The following is a 20836-nucleotide window of genomic DNA, read 5'->3' as shown; positions in this document are numbered from 1 at the left end:
CAAAACTTATTCCAGGGTGCCCAACTTACCTATTCACCCTATAGTAGGGCTGCCAAGCCGCGGCAGGGGATCCGCATGTCTTCACAGGATCCCTGCCACGGGGGACAGCAATACGCGTTGCACCGCCGTCGCCAGGATGTGACGCTACGCGTCACTCTGGCAACGGGACTCCAAACAGCCCCGTTGCCAGAGCGACGCATAGCGTCACATCCTGGCAACGGCGGTGCAACGCGTATCGCTGTCCCTCGTGGCAGGGATCCTGTGAAGACATGCAGATCCCCCACCGTGGCTTGGCAGCCCTACCCTATAGACCGGTGGGAGCAACTTTTTTTCTATATGGGATAGCTTCACAGACATTCTTTTACACTGGTAACAATGTCATCACCACTTTCGGCAAAGCCTTCTTTCTTACCATGCCAGGATACTGTGCCTTCCATCCACTTAGACAAAAATCTTCAGAGGGTTACAGGAGGAGAACCAAAATGGCCATCAAAGTTACTTGGCAGACTTCACCTTCAAGCACCTATTCAGATGCACGCACCAGGAATGTTTCCAGCACAGAGATCACTGAAGAGGCTGCTTACAGAACTACTTTTCTAGGCCTCAACACATTCTTCCAGGGTTTCCCCCCCCCCCCATGTGCTCTCTAATTTCTCAGCTTTAAAGTGTGGGAGATGGCACTAAATGTACTGCTTATGATTTCTGATTGCCTGTTTAGTCTGAGCAAACACTGACAAGTCGCATATGATGGATATGACCAAAATCAGTCTTGGGCTGGCCCCCAGCTGGCTAGATAGTCAATGCTTACTGCTTCCAAGTCGGTGTCATCTTAGCTCTAGGGAGAATCAGGGGCAGCTGCTTGGGCAGGCTCTGCAGGGTACTGTTTGTGAGACTTTGTAGATGCTCTCTGCTTCCCCACTCCCTGACTCAGCTATTTGACTCAGCTATCCCAATGGGCTGAGACATGGAATGCACGCTGACTTGGGCTGAACAATTCCATGAGATTGGTGTGGCTGCTATGATACACACTGGGTGTGGCCATGGAAGGTAAAGTCAGAGACAAATGCAAGGCTCCACCTTGTGTCAAACTGAGATAAATGTAGGTCAGTGCATGGTTTCCTTTGCACCCAGTAGACCAGTGGTGGTGAACCTATGGCACGCGTGCCAGAGGGGGCACTCAGAGACCTCTCTGTAGGCATGCATGCCGTCACCCCAGCTCCTCGACTCACCCAGCTTCTTGAAGGTGTGGTGCGCCAAAAGTTTGCCGAGCCCACCAGCCGGGACACCTGCAGCTGCTGCTGGGGGGGGGGCTCCGGGCAGGACTTCTTCTTCCTCTTGCCACAAATCATGGCTGCACCGCCGGCCAGCTGGGCCCCAATCTGGTGCCAAGCTGCCCCTTCCCGCTCTCCCGCCGGGGTGCCTCCGCCTCTCTGCCGCGTCCAGGCTGCCGCGCACAGATTGCAAAGAGAGGCAGCGGCAGGTGGGCAGGTGAGGAGGCACTCACATTTCAGCGACAAAGGCCAGAGCCACTTTAGCTCTTCCCCGCCCTCGCCCCACAGGAGGAGGAGGCGGCAGCCAAAGGACAGCACCACACAGGCGGGTGTGAAGAGGAGTAGGAGTAGTGGGCGGATGGCCTTGGCCCCCGGCACCTCTCCAAGCACGTGCAGAGTGAGGGGCCACAGAAGCAGCCTGGACAGTGGTCCCACAAAGTCAGCTTCCCAACCAACAGATGCTCAGGTGGTTTTGGAGCCCAGCCAGAGAAGCCAAGGAGGGGTCTGGGAGGAGAGGCACTTGGTGGCCCCAGGCAAGGGAGATCAGGCCACCTGGAGAAAATGGCCACTTTGGAAGGTGGGCTCTATGGCATTATCCCCTGCAGAGGTCTCTCCCCCTCCTCAAACCCACCCACCCACCCACCCCCCAATTTCCAGCCTGGAGCTGGCAGCCCAAATGCCTGTGTATTATTCACCCATGTTCATATTTTGCTTTCGCTGCAAAAAGTTCTAGAAGATTGTTGAGGTGGAACTTCCCTTTGCAGAAGCTGTTCGGATTCTTTTCCAGCAAGGTTCATTCTTCTACACATCTAACTGACAATGCTTTCCATCAATTTACCTGGTATACAACAGATCCAGAATTTCCTGGATCCTCTCCACCCCTGTTCAATCAATATGCAGAACATGTCATAAGGAAAGCTAGATTAGATGAAAATGAAGTGAAAATTGGTTGATTTTTCTAAACTAAAACCTCAGTATTCAGGTTAAATTGCCGTGTTGGCACTTTGCGATAAATAAGTGGGTTTTGGGTCGCAGTTTGGGCACTCAGTCTCTAAAAGGTTTGCCATCACTGCAGTAGACCCAGCGTTAATTAATTAACCCCCCCCCAGTTTAGCACAGAGCATCATTTGTTCACTCAAGTATTTATGGAGAATCCAGACAGTGGCTGTTTCCACATGTAGATGATTCTCTGACTAGTTCTCCTTGCTTCTACAAACACCAAGGCATTTCCACTGGCAACAGTGCATCGACATGGAAGCTTTGGCTTCACTTTCCTTGCTTTGGCTTCCCACTGCCAATACCCCCCCCATACTTTCCCCCTTATAGCTGCCATTGTTCAGAAATGGAACCTGACTCACTTAACCAACTGGAAGAAAGGTCGAAACAGATTTTGTAGCCCCAGCCAGAAGTCAAGAGCTGGAACATCTCAACCAAGGCTGAATAGGCGCTTCCAGGGCATGTCCAAAAGGTAAGGGGGCCAGACTGCAGAAGGAATCAAGGAAACAGTAAGTACACAGCCAAAGTGGGAGCAGGATGATAGGGCAGAGTTGGAGGAAACTCTCATGGAGAGGCAGGGGTCCTCTTAAAGAGGGCCCAGAGGCAGACTGGGAGGATTCAGCTACCCCTGTCCCAGGGACAAGGAAGCAGTGGTCATAGAGAGGAGAGGGAATCGGGTAGTTAGATTTTCCTGTTCACTTCCTGTATCAGCCTTGGCATTTTTAAAATCTGTCCTTAACTAGTTCTTTCCTGGAGAGAACAGTATACTTATTCTTTGCAGCCAAAGTGATTCCACATTAATCTGTTTATATTCTTTTGATCACAGCTGTGCAGTTATAAAGTTATAGTTATGAAAAATAAAAAATAATAATGTACAGTTGCGGTACCAAAACATGATGGTCATTTCAGAGGGTAGCCCTGTTAGTCTGCAGTTAGAGCAGTGAGATTCGAGCCCAGGAGCACCATACAGATCAACAAGATCTTTGGGGTATCAGCTTTCCAGACAAAGGGAGCTTTGACTCTCCAAAGCTTATACCCCAAAAGTCTCTGGTTGGTCTCTAAGGTGCTACTAGACTTGCTCTTGTTAACATATAGTAGGATCTTTCTTGGAGGGTGGACATTGCTGGATTTTCATTGACTAAGTAGAAACACAGTTTTAGTTCTGGTGGCATCTAATTACTATTCCTATAGGCACATCCTCCCTCCAGAGTGCGTTCCAACAGAGAGAAATATATGAGCATGCAACCTGAATGAGAATGTCTTTAGCTTCCTTTGTTGTTGTTGTTCAGTCGCACAGTCGAGTCCTACTCTTCGCGACCCCATGGACCAGATCCCGCAGGCCCTCCTGTCTTCCGCCGTCCTCTGAAGTTGGCTCAATTCCATGTTCGTTGCGTCTATGACACTGTCTAACCATCTCATCCTTTGCTGCCCCCGTCTTCTTTGACCTTCAATCTTTCCAAGCATCAGGGTCTTAATGGAGGCCCCGAGCGTCCCCGGACTGGGCCTTGGCCAGACTGGCCCAGTTCTTGGAAAGGGAAATTGGGGGGGGGGGCTGACCGGGGGAGCCTTGCAAGCCGGCCAAGGGAGTGGAGCTGTCACTCTGGTTAACTGGTGGGGTGGGGGAAGGGCAGTCGGAGCAGCCGGGAGGCCAAAAAGCCCACCAATTAATTGGGAAGCATTTGCCGGCTTCTCTGGCCTGGCCTGGCCTGGCCTGGCCTGCAGAGGAGATTGGCTTTCCTGTCAATAAACAAGTCCCTGGTGCAGCATCAAAGCCGCAGTCCTTTATCAATCGCGGCCTCCTCTTCCCGCTTGTTCCTGTAACTTACCAAGCATTTATGACATTGATTTTACAATCAGGCAGAGGCTAAAGAACAGAAGATAGTTAAACGTGGAGAGAGCTGGCCCATAGAATCGCCAAGAGTTGGACATGACTGAATGTCTAACAGCAACAACAATAGTTAAAATACACACATGAACTATGAATTCTTAGGGGAACAAGGATATGGCATGCCACTTTCTTTCATTCTAAGCTCTTCCTCTTAATATGGGATAATAATACTACCCTACTTCACAGTGCTATTTTATAATGTCTTTGGGGGGAAACTTTGAATACAGCTTTATACCACTGAGTTTAATCAATACAACTCACTTTCTGGTAAATGGGTTGGATCTAACTAGGTTTGCAGCTGGTGAAATGAGAAAGGGTGAGGGAGTCCCTTTTGACCACCAAAAAGGGTCTGATGGGTGTCATAGGATAGGACTTGCATGGACAAAAACCAGGCAGGATGGGTGGCTGTAGTGCAGAGGGGAATTGGGCAAGCCTGAGCAAAAAAGCAGGCTGGATCCTACCCAATATGCTTCGTTTACAGCCTTAAACTGAAATCCCACATTCTAGGGAACAAGTCCCCACTTAATGCACCTGATTTACTTCTAACTAAACATCCATAAATCAGACTGCATGTTTTTTTGCTCCAGGATGCTGTTCTGTACCTTTGTACCTGGAAACTGGCCATGAGGCAGTGTCCTCGCCCCATGGGAAATTGTGAGGAGTGATTAATCCAGCACTCTAATAAGGGACATCCATGAGACTGTGATACATTGGCCTAGGAGAGCATGCTTTCAAATCTGGGATATGCCTCCAAATAACATGTGCACCACAGACACCACATGTGTACCACAGACTCGTTATTTTAAATAATCCTATCTTTGCCTGTTCTGTTCAACTTGAATGCTCACTGTGATGAAAAGAGGGAGTTGTTTTAACAGCTGCTTGCTAGGGTTGCCAACTCTGGCCTGGGAAATTCCTGGAGATCTGAGGGCGGTACCCGGAGAGGGCAGAGTTTTCTGGAGGAAGAGAGCTCAGTGACGATGTGATGCCATACAGCCCACCCTCCAAGGCTGCCATTTTCTCCAGAGGAACTGATCTCTGTACTTTAAAGATCAGTTGTGATTCCAGGAGAACTCCAGGCCCCACCGGGAAGTTGGCAACCCTACTCTCTACTTATAACTGTGAAGGATCTGTACAGGTAATCTGACAAAGAAGGTAGGTGGTGTTGCAGGACTGGCCTTTATTTACAGACACAACAATATTCTTAAGATTGGTGACACAGTCGTCTCCACACAGCAGTGTGTTCCATGCGGTGACAGTGCTGCACACACAGCTACAGACATTCTACAGAGTGAGGCCTTGGAAAGGTGGCTTGCTCTGAATAAACTAGAAGAGTTGGTGCATTCCTTTGGGCCACACCGGTTAGGGGGATCAGTGAAGATCTGGCCAAAACAGAAAACTTCCATTCTGTCTTCTATCCAGGCTGGGTGTGGACCACATCTCACTTCCATCGGCCACCAACCACCGGCTTTCCACGGGCAGCCTTTGAACTGTGGGTGGAAGCAAAAAAGCCAATGAGGAAACCTCAAGCCAACACAGAAGCACTGAAGAGAGAAAGCCCTGGCTCCCTGGAAAACTTCAGGGCAAAAATAACTGTACCAACAATCCTTAGCCGTTTGATTCTACAGTTAGAGCAGTTCCATTTCCCCCTATCTTCCTCATTAATAGTAGCAGGCAACAGTGGCAGACAACAGTCTTCGTAGTGGGTGCTTCTGCTCATGCCTTTTAAACAGTGAGTGTTACTAGCTCACGGCAACCTGTTACTAAAGAAGGCTTCAAGGAGCCTTCCACACAAGCAAAGGGAGATGTGGTCTTGGCAGCTGGCCAATAACCATGGATTAGCCAATGAGTAGCCTTTTCCAAAGCAAGAATGCATTGTCATGAAAGTAGGTGATGTCACTTAGATATTACATTGGCTGAGGCTCTCACATCAGCTGAAGTAATTGATGAGCCAGCCTCTTCTAAATATTTGCCTAATGCCCAGCCCTCTTTGAGCAGCCATTCCATCTGGCTTGTTTCTCAGTGAAGGAGACTGTTGTTTCTACATCTGAGATCTTCTTGAAACAAGACAACAAATATTTATCATTCTGAACAGATGCAGAAAGAAATGCTACATCACCCTCAGCCTCCTATATTTGCTTCCCCCCCCCATTTCCACATCTGTTGACATTAGTCACCTGCCTTTTCCTCAGCTTCCTATATGATTTGATTCCCCCACTGATCATTAAGGAATCAATGTTTTTATCAATCCCTTCTTTGGCCAGCTTACCTGTATGATACACATGTTCTCAAGCTTCATGAATCATGCGACTTTAACGTTTAAGTGTCCACAGACCAAGATGTGAATAGCAAAATTCTCGCACATGTTTTAAAAAGTACATCTCTGACATCTAGAACTGTTGCTGAACAATCTATTGCCCTTGTTCACCATTCAGGTGCTAATGAAAATGTCCCTGTCCAGCCACAGACAGTAGCCCAGAGGTATAGATAGCTGATCCATCCCTGATACACAGCGCATGCACTGCAGGCCATCACAATACACCATCGCACAGCAAAAAAGCACAACATGCTACTCACCCTTTCCTGAAGCAGGTAAGCAGGGAACCAGGACAGAGAAGGAGAAACAGAGTATAAATAAAAGCTATTTCATTGAAGCCTCTAAAAGATCGCTGAGGAGGGAGGCATTCCTATCGCAGACTAAGATTTGTTGCTGCCAGAGGTCATTTCGGGGGGGGAACGCGGGGGAACGCAGTTCCCCCGGGTGAGGTGCAGGGGGCGGGGCACATGATGAAGCCCCGCCCCCTGCTTCCGGCCGCTCCACTTCCAGCCCTCATTCAGCCAGGAGGAGGCAGGAGAAGAGGGAGGGTAAGTTGCTTCCTCCCCGCCTCTCCCCACCCCTGCCTGCCTGGGGCCAGGGAGGGCCTTGGTGGGGCTTCCTTGCACTCCCGCTGGCCTTGCAGGTCCACCGCCGGGCCCCTGATGTCAGGGGGTGTGGCATATGCTAATGAGTTATGCTAATGAGTTCCCCTAGCTCTTTTTCTACGAAATGACCCCTGGTTCCTGCACTGGTGGGTTTAAAAGACCACCTTCATGTGCTTAGCCACTTTAAAAGATGGCTGCATCACCTCCTCATGTCAGTTTGGGCAGATAAATGGTCCCTATAGTGCTCTGAATAGCTGTTTATTCAGCTGGATAGCTGAAGAACTACCCAAGTTCTTCGGCCTCTCTGGTCCCCTATCCTCTGTATGTTAACTGGAAATTGCAGCCACAGCTAAAGGAGATCAAGGGGTGAGCATGATGAAAATCCACACAGGGCTGTGATATAATCAGAGTATTTACCCAGTAATCTTTACAGAAAAGTCAAAATCAGGACAGAGATGCTGCCATATAAGGAATGAAGATGGACACCAGGTAGCTTAATAAGTGGATGAGAACATTCAGAGGTGGAATGACTTCTGCTCAGAAAACTCTTTGTTGATACTTGGGTAGCTCAGCTACTGCAGCAGAATTCCACAATGTTATATGACATATGCTAAGGGGATATGTTATTAAGTGGAGATCAAATGCTGACGGGGGATGGTAGATTTCAAAGATCAGAGGAAAATACCTAAAAGGAAAGGAAAAGGTATGCAAGGGAAGGGAGAAACTGTACAATATAGTTCAAACGTAAGAACACAAAAGAATTTCAAGAAGAAAACTGAGAAAAGCATGGTAGAAATAGAAAATTCTAAAAGATGGGCTGGGAGTGCGAAAAGGAAAAGATAGAGACAGTAAAAAGGGAAGAGGGAATAAATAAAGGGTGTTAAAAGTGTAAGTGGACAGGAGCTTTGGATCAAGTGCCGAAGTGAGGAAAGGAAGAAGAAAATGGAGAAAGGTGGTACCAGGATGGGAATTAAACAGCAGCACATTCTAACAGCTTCCATTTACAAGGGCAGCCAAAGGGCTTGATCCAAAGCTTAGAGTACTACCATAGCAGGTTGGCATCATTTAATAGCTGGGGTTTGCTAGAATGGATAAGGTGGCAGAAGAAGGAGAAAACGTTGGCAGAAAGTGAACTATGAATCTGAAGGGGGGGGGCGGACAAAATAAACAATCCTAAAAGCTCCACAATTGACAAGCATAGCCCAAGACTACAAGTCTCGGTGCACATTTGCATAAGCATCATTATTTGAAAGTGAGAGCATGAAAAGTATGCATGAATGGAAGGACTGGCAAGACTGTAACCTAAAAGCAAAAGGGAGGGAGCAAGGTGTGCAAGTCACAGGGAGCGGAGCCAGGAAGGGTTGGTGGTGTGTGATCCACTGGGAGTGCTTGGTGCTGGCCTGAGTACTTACACCTTCTGATGGTCACTAATACGGTTGCGAAGAACATTAATCTGCAAGAGAAACAGACAGGATGTGAAGCTTTGTGCTGATGCTACAACTGTGTGGGAAGCAGAAGGCTGCTGTGATAGGATGTCATGTACGGCCAGAAAGCACAGACTACATGGGTCATGAAAAGTAGACTTAAGGCTATGTCACATCTTCTGGTAAGCTGTCAGACTCTCAATTTGTAGGACTCAGACCCTGTAAAGACAGTGAGACTATCTGCATCCACCTATCTTCCTTCTACTTATGTAATACTCAGACAGCTCTTCCCTGTCATGAGGCACATTTCCCAGATCTATACAAATTCAGCTGGCTGAACAGAAACTCAGTCCAGTTGGTGCAGGGATTGAGATGGAGCATGTTCTTCATGGGTGTAATTTTCAGAATGTTTCCCCAGTGTATGCCCATGGTTATCTTGGCCAGAGCCTTCTTCACACAAGTGACAGAGATATCTTCTCTTCAGTAAGCAGAGCTGACCACTGCATTTCCTGGACATGATGCTACTTTCAAAAGCTACTTCTACTGCACATGTGGCTCAAGCTTGTGCTTTGTCCCTTGCACAGACCTGCCTACTTCAAAGTTCAAACACATATAATGGCATTGATTGCAAGTGCAAATCCATATGTCAAGGAATGAACTTTTCTGGTTAAACTGCCAGCTTACGTGTACTTCTGGAGTAAGATTCCAAAACAAAAAAAGGTTTTTGCTCCTTATGAAGGAGTTCCCATTTACTTACTTGTATCAAGGGGTTTAGCTCGAAGAACAGGAGGCTCCACTAACGTCAGTAAATGAAATCCTTAGTCTAGAAATCATTGCAAGCCAAGCAGGAAAAGCATGCAAGACAACAGAAGACTGCCCCAAGAAGGACGCTGACAGCATTCACACTTGAGCAGGCTATAACAGGAGGATATTCAGATCAGGGCTCTGAACACTTGTCTCCTCAACCCATCCGTCTATAGCATTCACCACTCCACTTCACTGTTGGCACAGAACATGCCATACTTACTACTTGCTTAACTCATCGCAGCGAGCAGTGAGTATGGAAATCTGGTCAGGGTTAGACAAAAGAGACTATTAAGGACAAAGAAGAAGCCCTAGGGAAGGGAAGGATAACGGAAGGAGAGTGCGGATCCTGAGAATGCAAATCCACACTCGGACTTATGGGCACTGAGGGTCCAAGTGCGCTAGGAGAAGCAGAACGGGAGGTAAGAGACTGTAACAGCAAGGCTAGAAAGCAAGCAGGAAAGCGAGTGGCACTTGCCATTACTTGCTTTATAACTTGTGACCGTTTAATAACTAATAGCAGCAGCTGCAATAAAATCCTTGCTCACCTTAATCCTTGTTCATCAATGCTTGGACATTGTGACATTATCTAGCCACTCTGAGCCACCATTGGACAGTAGGAAAGGTAAGGTATAAAGATTTTAATAAATAAATGAAATATATTATAGAAGGTGAGTGTAGATCAGCGCGGACCACTGAGCCAAAGGAAAAACAGGGAGGGAGGAAGCCAGAATATAGGAGGACTTGAGTCATCTTATTACCTATTGTCGGGAATGGGGCTCTGGCATTGGCCATAAAGGCTGTTTGTGGACCCACCTGAGGGAGGTGGGGAGATGCTCCCTCTAAGCTGTGGAGTCTTGTGAGCAAAAATTCTACTTTGTGAGCTGCTGGCATTAAAGTTGTGAGCGAGTGATTTGGCTGCTGCATAAATAAGTTTGCTCCGGAGCCATCCTTCCTGAGCTAAGACAAAAATGTGTGAGCTGGAGGCTAAAAAACTGTGAGCTAGCTCACACTAACTCAGCTTAGAGGGAACACTGGTTATAACTAAAGACGTTACCGGATGTGACTGCAAACTCTGAGGGGTTGGTGGAGAAGTCTGTTCCCTCCCACTAAGACCTTTCTTTCTGCTGGCCTTTTAGAGTAATCACTCAATCTAAAGAGGGCTCAGAACTGTCACAGGAGGGTTAAGGTATCCTGGAGAAATACCTATATGCTATGATAATTAATGAGGAATTTAAACAGATAGTGAGAGGCAGTTCTAGCGCAGATCACTGAGGCAGTATTTAATTCAACTATGAGTGCACCAACAGGCAAACAAACAAATGTGATCTCCTTGGTCTATTTATTATTAAGAGTGAACTGAGTCAGTTCATCTTTGTTCGAGTCTGTACTGCAGGTTATAGTAGGGTTTGTGACAGACACAAGAACACAAGCTTGGAGCTTCAAGAGACCTAGACCGATGTCATGCCATTTCTTCCATAGAGCTACTTCCACTTGAAGAAGGGAAGTATGACTCCACTCATTCATTCACCTCAGAAGAATTGGTTTTGGTGTCGGATGTAGGTTCTAAACTGAGATAAGGCAAGACAGGTCAAATCAGTCATGCCTCTCTGCCCTTATTTTTAGCAGGGACTAAAAAGAAAGTTAAAATTCATGAATGTGGAAAGTAGATCTGCATCCAATATTTGACCATTTAAAGCAACTCTTCCAGAAGAAAAAATAGCTTCTTGAAAACCTCTGATGATGAAAATGTCACCTTTTTAAAAGACTGCTTGGTGCCACTGCCCCCCCCCCCCCCCGGCTGCTGCACTGCTGCCATTCTTTTCCTTATACTTACTGGGTCATTTTTTCTCTTAGGAAAGGGGCAATCCCAGCCAGTTGGGGATGGTATAATGAATGAGACGACAATGTTTTGCATCCAAACAAATCTGGCTAAATGATGGGATCAGTGAGGCCAAATGACGCAAAATTGGGGGAAAGTGCAGGGCTTCCTGTCACACTCTGATCCCAGCCAACTAGCAGTTGTGTAGGTAACAGTACGATGTCATGGTACTTTGCAGCCAATCAGATTTGTCTATGTGCTATCATAACTGAATGCAAATGAATCAACATTGAAGAAGCATTAACTTTATTCTGAGTAGATGAATACTTTATGCTTTTTTCAGTGCAATGTCAGAAAATATTTGCCAGTGGGAATGCAGCTGAAAATGCTGGCAACAACACATTCTCTCCCCCCCCCCTTCATCTTAGCAGCGACATTCAGCTACTCCACACAAACAGAAGCCAAAAAAGAGCAGGTATCCAAAAGACATTCAGACTGACCTCATATTTCTGCCGCTTGAATTTTTCTTGCAAGTCAAATTTCTCAGCTTCAAGATCATGAATGCTCTGCCACAGTTCCTTAGCTTTATCCCTAAAGTGAAAACATGTAGCATTAGTCAAGATGGTGGACATTGTCATGTTGTGTGCATGATACTCATACAAAAGAGTCTGATATGCATATGCCAGCATGATATAAGTAGATCAGTGTACTGCACTTATTTAACATATCAATTGCATATAGTGTACAAGAGTGTGAGTGTATTGTGTGCATATGACTGGGTATGTGTATGAATGTAGTTATAGTTGTCCGTATGTGCATCAGCCTGTGAGTGTGAGCATACTTAGAATTTATGGCTTTTAAGGGCACTGTGACAAGAGTTCAACAAGAAAGTACCTAAATCAGAAATATTCTTTAAAGTCCTGTCTGCCAATTAATCATTCTTCGACCCATTCATATATTTTCTCTTCTATTTTTAAATGTATGTACCACCTTTTAGTTCTTTATATTCCCACTTCACAAGGTCTGATCCTGATCCCTTTGCCAGGTCTGGGCCCTTTGGCAAGTTTTAAATGAACCAAACAATGTTGAGGCAGAGGGTTTACTGCCACCTGAACCTGGATTCTACATCATTCATTTGCTAATTTACTCTGCTTCTGTGTGCTCACGGCCCCCTCTAGTGGTCTGACATACAATTTGCTTTATATCCTTAGGTGGAAATGGCAGTGATGGGACAGAATTTGTATGATAATTGGATGTGTGCTATCTGCAACCATTATTGCAGCCTAACAGTGCCTTGGGGCTTGATGACATGTTTCAGATAGAGACTTACAGTGCCATCCTAAGCAGACTTACACCTCCTAAACTCTGCTTAGTATTGCATTGCCAATACCCTCTCCTGTCACTTAAGATGTATAGTGGCCCATTTAAACATCCACGTTTTCATGAGCTGCCATTTGCCTGCTGCCAGTTTGGTGCAGTGGTTAAGTGTGCGGACTCTAATCTGGGAGAACTGGGTTTCATTCCCCACTCCTCCACATGCAGCTGTTGGATGACCTTGGGCAAGCCATAGTTCTGTCAGAGCTGTTCTCTCAAGGACAGTTCTGGAAACAGCTCTCTCAACTCCACCTACCTCACAGGGTGTCTGTTGTGGGGAAGGGAAGGGAAAGGAGCTTGTAAGCCACTCTGAGACTCCAAGTGAAGAGAAGAATCTCTTCTTCTTCACCAGTAAGCATTGCCCCTTCCCTGCCACATCCCCCATTGACCACTGGCACTTAATGGGGGGGGGGGATGGAGGGAGGAATGGCATCCCATGATGCCACAACATCACTTCCAACTACATATCTGGAAGTAACATTGCTAGGTCATGGAGTGCTCTAGAATTCACTTGAAACTCTATGGAATCTACATTAGCGCACAACAGGATGCCATTAGGGTAAGTGCCGCACTTGCCGGTCTCCTGGAAGTTAAAACTGTTGGAAATATGTGTGTTGGAAGGTCTACATTCAGTCATTATAGGGTTCATGAGTTTACCTTGTGTGCTATTGTTTAGCATGACCTGGAAGGGAACCTGGCAGAAAGCCAATGGGGAGAAAGCCCGGGAAACTGGAGCCTATTTCCTAACAATCATTGGTTAATATATTCAGGTCAGGAAGAAAGTGGAATCTCTATTACCAACTGATCTGTCTGTTGTTGCAAAGTAGCAGCAAGCATGTAGTTTAAGTGTTTGTTGTTTTGTAGATTTACTGTGTACCCTTCCCTTTAGAAATAAAGATTTTTACACAGAAAGAAATGCTTCCTCTCCAGTGAACAAAGATCCATTGCAAACTCTGAATATCTAACTATTTTTACCAATTTTCCAACAAAAACTATGCAGGAAGGAGTGCTGCAAATGAATTCAAGCATGAATAAAACTACTTGGAAGGGCATAATGTCACATAGGTAAAGGTAAAGGTTCCCTTGCTCGAAAGCCAGTCGAATCCGACTCTAAGGTTGCGGTGCTCATCTCCGTTTCAAAGCCGAAGAGCCACCGCTGTCCAAAGACGTTTCTGTGGTCATGTGGCCGGCATGACTAAACACCGAGGCGCACAGAATGCTGTTACCTTCCCACTGAAGTGGTACCTATTTATCTACTTGCAATTTCTTGCTTTCGAACTGCTAGGTTGGCAGGAGCTGGAACTAGAGATGGGAGCTCACTCCGTCATGCGGCACACTCGGGTCTCGAACTGCTGAACAACCGACCTTCCACAGCCTGCAGTTCAGCGTCTTAACCACTTGAGCCACCACAGCTCCTGTCACATAAGGCAACATAATTTGTAACTCCAAATGGTGTCATGTGGACACAACCTTATGTTGACAGGTGGGTCTGAAAAAAGCTTTGGCTATGGGGTTAATTATTTGTGTTTCATTAATTTGTAAGCTGCCCGGGGAAATTCTCTTAAAGTGGAAAGGAAAAAAAAGGCTTTTTTGTCCTCAATTGTTGCTGAAGCCTGTACATCCCTACCTCAATTTATCTTCATTCAAGTGATCGATGTTCAGAGGTTTCCGCCGCTCACTGAGGATCTTTTTCTTCTTTTCCCGCTCCGTTTGTTTTTTCCCACTTTTCTTCTCTGTCTAAAAAAACCCAATTCATATGATCAGCACCAGTGTTTAAGTTTAACCAAATCCCCACCCCCATGAGAACTCGTACAGCAGGGGTGTCAAACATACGGCCTGTGGGCCAGAACTGGCCTGTCCAGGGCTCTTATCCAGACCGCAAGCAACAGGTTCTGTTCTCAGCCATTGAGGGAAAAGGGGTTTTGGGAGGACAGGAATCACCCACTGGAGGTTTTGGAAACAGGCTCTCTGTCAGGCCTTCCCCTCAGCCCTGCCGCTTCTGTAGGAAATGCAGGAGGAATGAGAACTGGAGGTTGGGGGATCTGGGAGAGCCAGGCTTTTGCTTTCACTGCTAGGAATCAGTTGCTTAATTGGGTTTGCCTGTGTCCTTTATAAAGTTTATATTTCCAGTACCTGGCATTACATTTTATGTTACACATGGCCCAGCCCAATAAACTGACATTTATGTCAGATCTAGCCCCCGTAACAATTGAGTTTGACACCTCTGTATATAGGAATTAGAATATGCTAGGGCATCTGATGGCCTTACAGTTAAGAACATTCCCATGCAACATCCTAGTTACATGTATATGGATTGTGAGAATCTGGAAAGTTACGTATATAATGAAGGCAAGCAACAAGATCTCAAGAACAATGCTCTCTCCAATCTTTTGGCCTACATAACTGCCACACTATACACATACACATGATCAGTCACCCAAGCAAACCTGTACCAAGATATAGATTCTAGGCTGTACTAGTCACATTTCCCACCTCACACAAAAACTCCAAGCCAGGATAGATACCTTCAGCAGGTATCCTCCAAAATGGAGCATGTTAGAGAAAGCCTTTTTCTTCCTGGCATCCTCTTCAGCTCTCCTTCGAGCCTCCTCTTCTTCTTTCCGGGCTCTCTCTTCCTGCCAAGAGTACAATCACAATGAGGTTTTGAAAAGGCATACCACCAGAAGAATCTGCAGGGAGGTCAAATGCCAACCTCATAGACAGGCCAACATCTACTAGACAGGCCAACATCTAAGGATGCCCACCTCCAGGTGGGACCTGGAGTTCTCCTGCCCATTGTTTAGAAGAATAGATGCCAACATCTAAGGATGCCAACCTGCAGGTGGGACCTGGAGTTCTCCTGAAATAACAACTGGACTTCAGAGTAGATAAATTAGTTCCCTTGGAGAAAATGGTAGCTTCAGGGAGCAACTTCTATGATACACCGTAGATTCTAAGTGAAATCCCTTCCCAGATTTCCGCCTTTACAGGAACCACCCCCAAATCTTCAGGGATTTCCCAGGCTAGAGTAGTCCCAGAGAAGAGAAGAAGAAGAGAAGAGATTGGATTTATACCCCGCCCTTCACTACCCGAAGGTGTCTCAGAGCGGCTTACAAACTCCTTTCTCTTTCCCTTTTTCAACAGACACCCTGTGAGGTAGGTGGGGCTGAGAGAGCTCTTGACAGAAACGGCTCTTTTTCAACAACAGCTCTTATCAGAGCTACGGCTTGCCCAAGGTCATCCAGCCAGGTGCAAGTGGAGGAGTGGGGAATCAAACCCGGTTCTCCCAGATTAGAGTCCACACACTTAACCACTACAACAAACTGGCAAGGTTGGCATGCTGCTGCTACATGGATCCAAATTCTGGCAAATTTGTAAAGTTAATCAGAGTAGTAGCTATTCCAGATTACTTCTTTCCTGATTTTTACTGGAGCTGGAGGCAGGGAACACTCAGGAAAATCAGCAACAATACAGCTATGTTTATAGTGTGAACATAATTATTATCTGGCATTACCTTGTATTCATACATTAAGCACAAAAAGCCAATACCAGTCATTCCAAAGGCTTAAGTACACTGGGATGCTGTCCAGACCTGAGCAAAATGTACACAGTTTGCTTGCTGAACAATCTGAAAAGCTTTTAAAAATTACAAATCTCAAGGGCCTTGAACCATTCTGGATTTGGCCCTTTTGAAGTCATCCTGAGGTCATGTACTCAACCCAAAGCAGCTGCACACACTGCATTGCTGGACTTTGGTCAGCTTTTCCCAGCACTCAAGAGCAGCTCCTTTCTACAGGACAAAGAGGGATACTTGGACCTCTTACCTACTGGGTGCCAGTAGAACTGTGTGTCTTGTGGATACTCACAGCCAAACGGGCCTGTCGTTCCTTTTCTTTCTCGCTACGGATCCGTTGCTGCTCAGCTCGTTCTGCTCGCCGCTGTTCCTGTAGGAAGAAAGCCTCACAGATGATCAGGGGAGTCCTGATGATACTCAAATTAATATCTGCCCCGCCCTTCTAAATATGGCGGGTGGGGCCTGGGGTGGTTAAGGTTGTTAAATGTTAAAACATGTTAAAACATGAATGCTTTAAGGAAAGCCGGACAAAAATATTTTGATGCCTGAAGCAAGAAATCCCAAAATGATAGCCTTTCCCCCAATAGTAAACATTTAATTAAACAGCACAAAATTGCAGCATCTTGCTGGGGCCCAAAATCTGATGCCTGATAGCAACATCCCTTGTTTTGAAAGGCTAGCCCATGTGCAGCGTTTCCAGTTCCCTACCTATTAAGCACATAAAAAACAAATAAAATACTAATAAATCTACTTGGGGGTGAAACATGAATGAAGTCCAACTACCATTCCTAACTAAGGCCCCGTTCACACGGAGAAGTTGCCGCGCTAAAGACACGAATGACAGGCAGATTTTTGGTGCATGACCACACCGCAACATCTGGGAAGCATAGTGCACCCGTGGCTAACCCGTGGCTTCCCGCCGAAGATGCAGAGTAAAAAACTACTGCAGAAAGAGCACTAGTGTCCGGAAACCGCGGGGCAGGGGCGGGGGTCTGATCGCATTTCTGCTTGAATACCGTGGCATCCAGCGCCCATCCATGTCCCGTCGCAAACCGGGTGGTTGTTTTTTTAGTCTCCATAGGATGCGCACAACTGCCCAACGGTGCATGCGCAAACGTCTGTGAGGGGGGGAAATTCCCATTTGCCATGGAAGCAGTGCGTCGTGATTGCCGGTGTGATCACGCCGCGCCACTTCTTTGCCGCACTTCAGGATAGCCGTGTGATTGGCACCTAACGGCCTAACCATGGGAACTCGATGGGACGTGTGATCGGGTTGTCATGCTTTACTTTGCTTTACTTTGCTCCAGGGCAAACAGCCACGCTTCCCCCCCCCCGTTTTCCAGCCCATGTGACCAAGGCCCATATGTCCTTAGATCTGCAACTTTAGATTGCAATATTACTGTATTTACTTGAAAGAAAGATGACCCTAAATACAAGACAACACCCTTAAAAATGTTATACATACGCCAAAAAAAACCCTATTATTGGACGTAACAGTAATTTGTATACAAATGTAAGACAACCAGAGCTAGTGAAAAAACGTTATCTTACATTTGAGTAAATACTGTATAATGTTGGAATGGTGGTTGGGGCCACTAAGCATGAGCATGTGACCCCAATATTACAACAATTACACTGGCTACTCATCCACTCATGAACCCAACTCAAGGTCTGGAAATAGTACTTTAAAGCCCTACATTACTTGGGACCAGATTATCTGAAAGACTGTATTCTCCCATATGTTCCTGCCCAAGAATTAAGAGCACAGGCAGAGCTTCTTGACTGTCCCATCAATCAAAGAAACTCATTTGGTGGGTAAACAAGACAGGGCCTTTTCAGTGACAGATTACGGAACAACCTCCCCAGGGAAATGCACCTGCCCCCCTCACTTTTGAACTTTAGGAGGCAATTGAAGACAATTTTATTTAGGACTGCATTTGGTTAAGTTTAGTAGCAGTCCTTAACAGTGATTTTAAATTTTGGGTTTATGTTTTTAATGTATTTATCCTATGTGTTTTTTTCTATGTTTGTAAGTAGAAGACAGGAGGGCCTGGTGTGATGTGGTCCATTGGGTCGCGAAGAATCAGGTTCAGCTGTGCAACTGAACAACAACAAGAAGTCACCATGAGCTCCATAAAGAAGAAAGGCAGCAATAAAATTATTAAATAAATTAATTAATTAAAATGTTCTGTGACCCTTAATCCTGATGGTTTTCTTAGGGTCATACACTACTATGGGTGCAAAATTAGTTACGGCCTTGACATTTGGTTGTTGACTACCACCCTTAGTAGCACAGCCTGACAGAGGGTTGGACCTAGGGCTGCCAGTCCCAAAACAGAGGAGGGGATTTACCCACTTTTAGGGGCCCCGATCTGCCAGCCCTGATCCAGCCAGCAGAGATCCAGCCAGCAGAGAACCCCACCCCCAAGAGCCCCGTCCATGCCAATGTGTCTGACACAATGACATCATCCAGAGGTGTGTGGAGGGGATGCTCTATCATTTGAGAAAAAACTCTATGGTTACCATAGAGTTTTCCTCAAACAATAGAGCATGTCCTTGCAACGTGCCCTGCCAATGATATCACTTCCATCCAGGAGACAAAGAGGGAGCCCCCTGCTGGAAGCCAGGTAAGACTTGGCAATCCTAGTTGGACCTGACCATTTAGAGTAACTTCTAGACATTAATGGTATCAGGGAAATGGTATGGAGCTCTTTGACATACAATTCTGTCCTTCAGGAATATCAGTTCTTCCTCTTCCTTCTTCCTGTTCTCAAAATGAGCCTCAATAAGGGCTTGCAGCTCGTTCAGATCCTTCTCCATTCGCTTGCGGTGAATGTCCTGCAAGGTAGAATAGGGTATGGGCAAGGTTTGGTTCCCTTTTCTCAGTTACGAAGAAGCCTGCAATGGAATGCTTGGTGTGGAAGAACTTGTTCACTTTTGAGACTGGTCAATACTGTTGGGTATTACAAGTTGAAAACACTCAGTATATCTGGGGTTAAATGTTTGTTTATGTGACTCACAGGAAGTCACATGTTTTTCATGTAACCAATGTTCTTTAGCTGTAGAATACCCAGGAATTTTCTCCCTGATCTAGGAATTTGATTTTTTTTCCTCCGCAGTTTCATGATCCTCAAAAACCAGGATCACGAAACTGCGGAGGAAATCGGGCAAAGCCCCGAGTCAAAATGCAGCCCCGGAGCTTTGGGTGTGAAATTCACATGTTTGTGTTGAAGCAAACGGCGCTGTGCTGCGAGGCAGCTCTAGTGAGAAATCGCCCAAAGTGTATTAGCATTTTATGGCTCTCTTCCCGTCTTTGTTTGGTGTTCTGAAGAAGAAGAAGAGTAGCCATAATCTCTCTCTTCTAGTTTTGTCTTTGTAGAGTAAGGATGTAGTCGATTTTGCTCTGTTGTTATTTTCACCCCAGTTACCCTTCCCATGCTAGAATTTAGTAAAAAATTTATATTTTAATCACACATGGACTATTTTACTCTGGCACTGCTGGACCATCTTATCTCTGCTAAATACCATTCTTTCACTATCTCACTATCACCCAACAAATACTCACATCAAAGTCCACTCTCTCGCCATCAGGGATTTTAGGAGGCACCAAGTTTGGCATAAAATGCCTGAAATTAGAGAAGGAAATAACAGTTGATATTTCCACACTTGGCATTTGTTCTGTCTATGATTGCCAGCTTTGAGTTGGGAAATATGTGGAAATTTGGGGGGTGGAGAGAGGGGAGGGCAGGGTTTGGGGAGAGGAAGGACCTGAGCAGGGTATAACGCCATAGAGTCCATCCTCCAAAGCAGCCATTTTCCCCTGTGGAATTGATCTTGATCATCTGGAGATCAATAGTAATAATGGGAGCTCTCCAGGTACCACCTGGAGGTTGGTAACCCAAATCTCTCTCTTTTTTTAACTCTATGGGTTTTACTGACATACTCATCTCTCTCTCTTTTTTAACTCTATGGGTTTTACTGACATTATCTTTGTTCTCCCAGCAACCTCAAACAAGGTCCCTCTCCACATCCAAAGGGCCTGGTTATCCTTACCAGGAACAGAGCATCCTCAGGGCAGTGTCGGGTATAACACTCAACCCAAATTTTCCATTGGCTACTGTGCATGTTGAGGATCCCAAGGTCCCAGCGTATGCAGACAAAAAGTAGTTAACTTTTCCATGTGAGCTTATCCAGGAATGCTGTTGTGCCTGCTGACTGACCATTCCTTTGATGAGTTAATGACCCCAAATTGTTGGCTAATGTTTCCACAGCAGGTGATAGTTATTAGGACATGGTCACCTAATTCAAGTAGCCAAGACAACTTGAAGAAGGTGACCCTTTCCAGCTGGGGAGGGGGAGGTATGGGACTGGAAGGAGTATGTGTATGAGGAGCGGGAAGAGGGACAGGGACAGCAGTTTGAGTTTGGGAAACAGACAGAGAGCAGACAGAGAGAGCTATGAGCTGGTGTAACCTTTCCTATCCTTCTAGTGATTTGTGACAGCAGATTTTCTGCTTTGTAGGAGTAGCTCTTTGCCTCTTCCTGTGCTTTGTTTGTCAATGGCAAATGATTAAAAATACCATAAGATACTAATGTTCTCTCCTACAAACCCAGGTACTACCACCTCTGAACCTTCTCTTTGTTGGGTAAGTGGGGAGTGTTGTAAGGATGTTTACCTGCACTTTCTGGAAAGTGTTGGCAGTCTGCATTTTTAGATGATAACTGCACACAGTTGGATTTTAGAATCAGTTCTCTGTTCTTT

General features: G+C 46.0%; 1 protein-coding gene across 4 annotated transcripts in view; it reads right to left on the bottom strand.

Moving 5' to 3' along the window:
* Window positions 1-5320: 5320 nt before the first annotated feature.
* The window catches only part of TNNT2 (troponin T type 2 (cardiac)), a 48209-nt gene continuing 32693 nt past the window's right edge, over window positions 5321-20836 (bottom strand). Inside the window, exons 8-17 of one of the 4 annotated variants that reach the window (XM_015416371.1) lie at window positions 19641-19701; window positions 18797-18913; window positions 16368-16445; window positions 15027-15137; window positions 14129-14238; window positions 11628-11718; window positions 9529-9569; window positions 8490-8530; window positions 6733-6738; window positions 5616-5645 (exon numbers count right to left, since the gene is read on the bottom strand). In XM_015416371.1, the coding sequence (XP_015271857.1) occupies window position 8530; window positions 9529-9569; window positions 11628-11718; window positions 14129-14238; window positions 15027-15137; window positions 16368-16445; window positions 18797-18913; window positions 19641-19701 (610 nt within the window). In that variant the 3' untranslated portion in view covers window positions 5616-5645; window positions 6733-6738; window positions 8490-8529. Of the gene's footprint in view, window positions 5646-6732; window positions 6739-8489; window positions 8531-9528; window positions 9570-11627; window positions 11719-14128; window positions 14239-15026; window positions 15138-16367; window positions 16446-18796; window positions 18914-19640; window positions 19702-20836 lie in introns of all 4 variants that reach the window. The other 3 variants (XM_015416368.1, XM_015416370.1, XM_015416369.1) reach the window with 3 other exon arrangements.

The sequence above is a fragment of the Gekko japonicus genome, unplaced genomic scaffold (genome assembly GCF_001447785.1).
Source record: "Gekko japonicus isolate JY-2015 unplaced genomic scaffold, Gekko_japonicus_V1.1 scaffold1284, whole genome shotgun sequence".
NCBI lineage: Eukaryota > Metazoa > Chordata > Lepidosauria > Squamata > Gekkonidae > Gekko > Gekko japonicus.
This window is presented reverse-complemented; position numbering and strand designations above follow the sequence as displayed.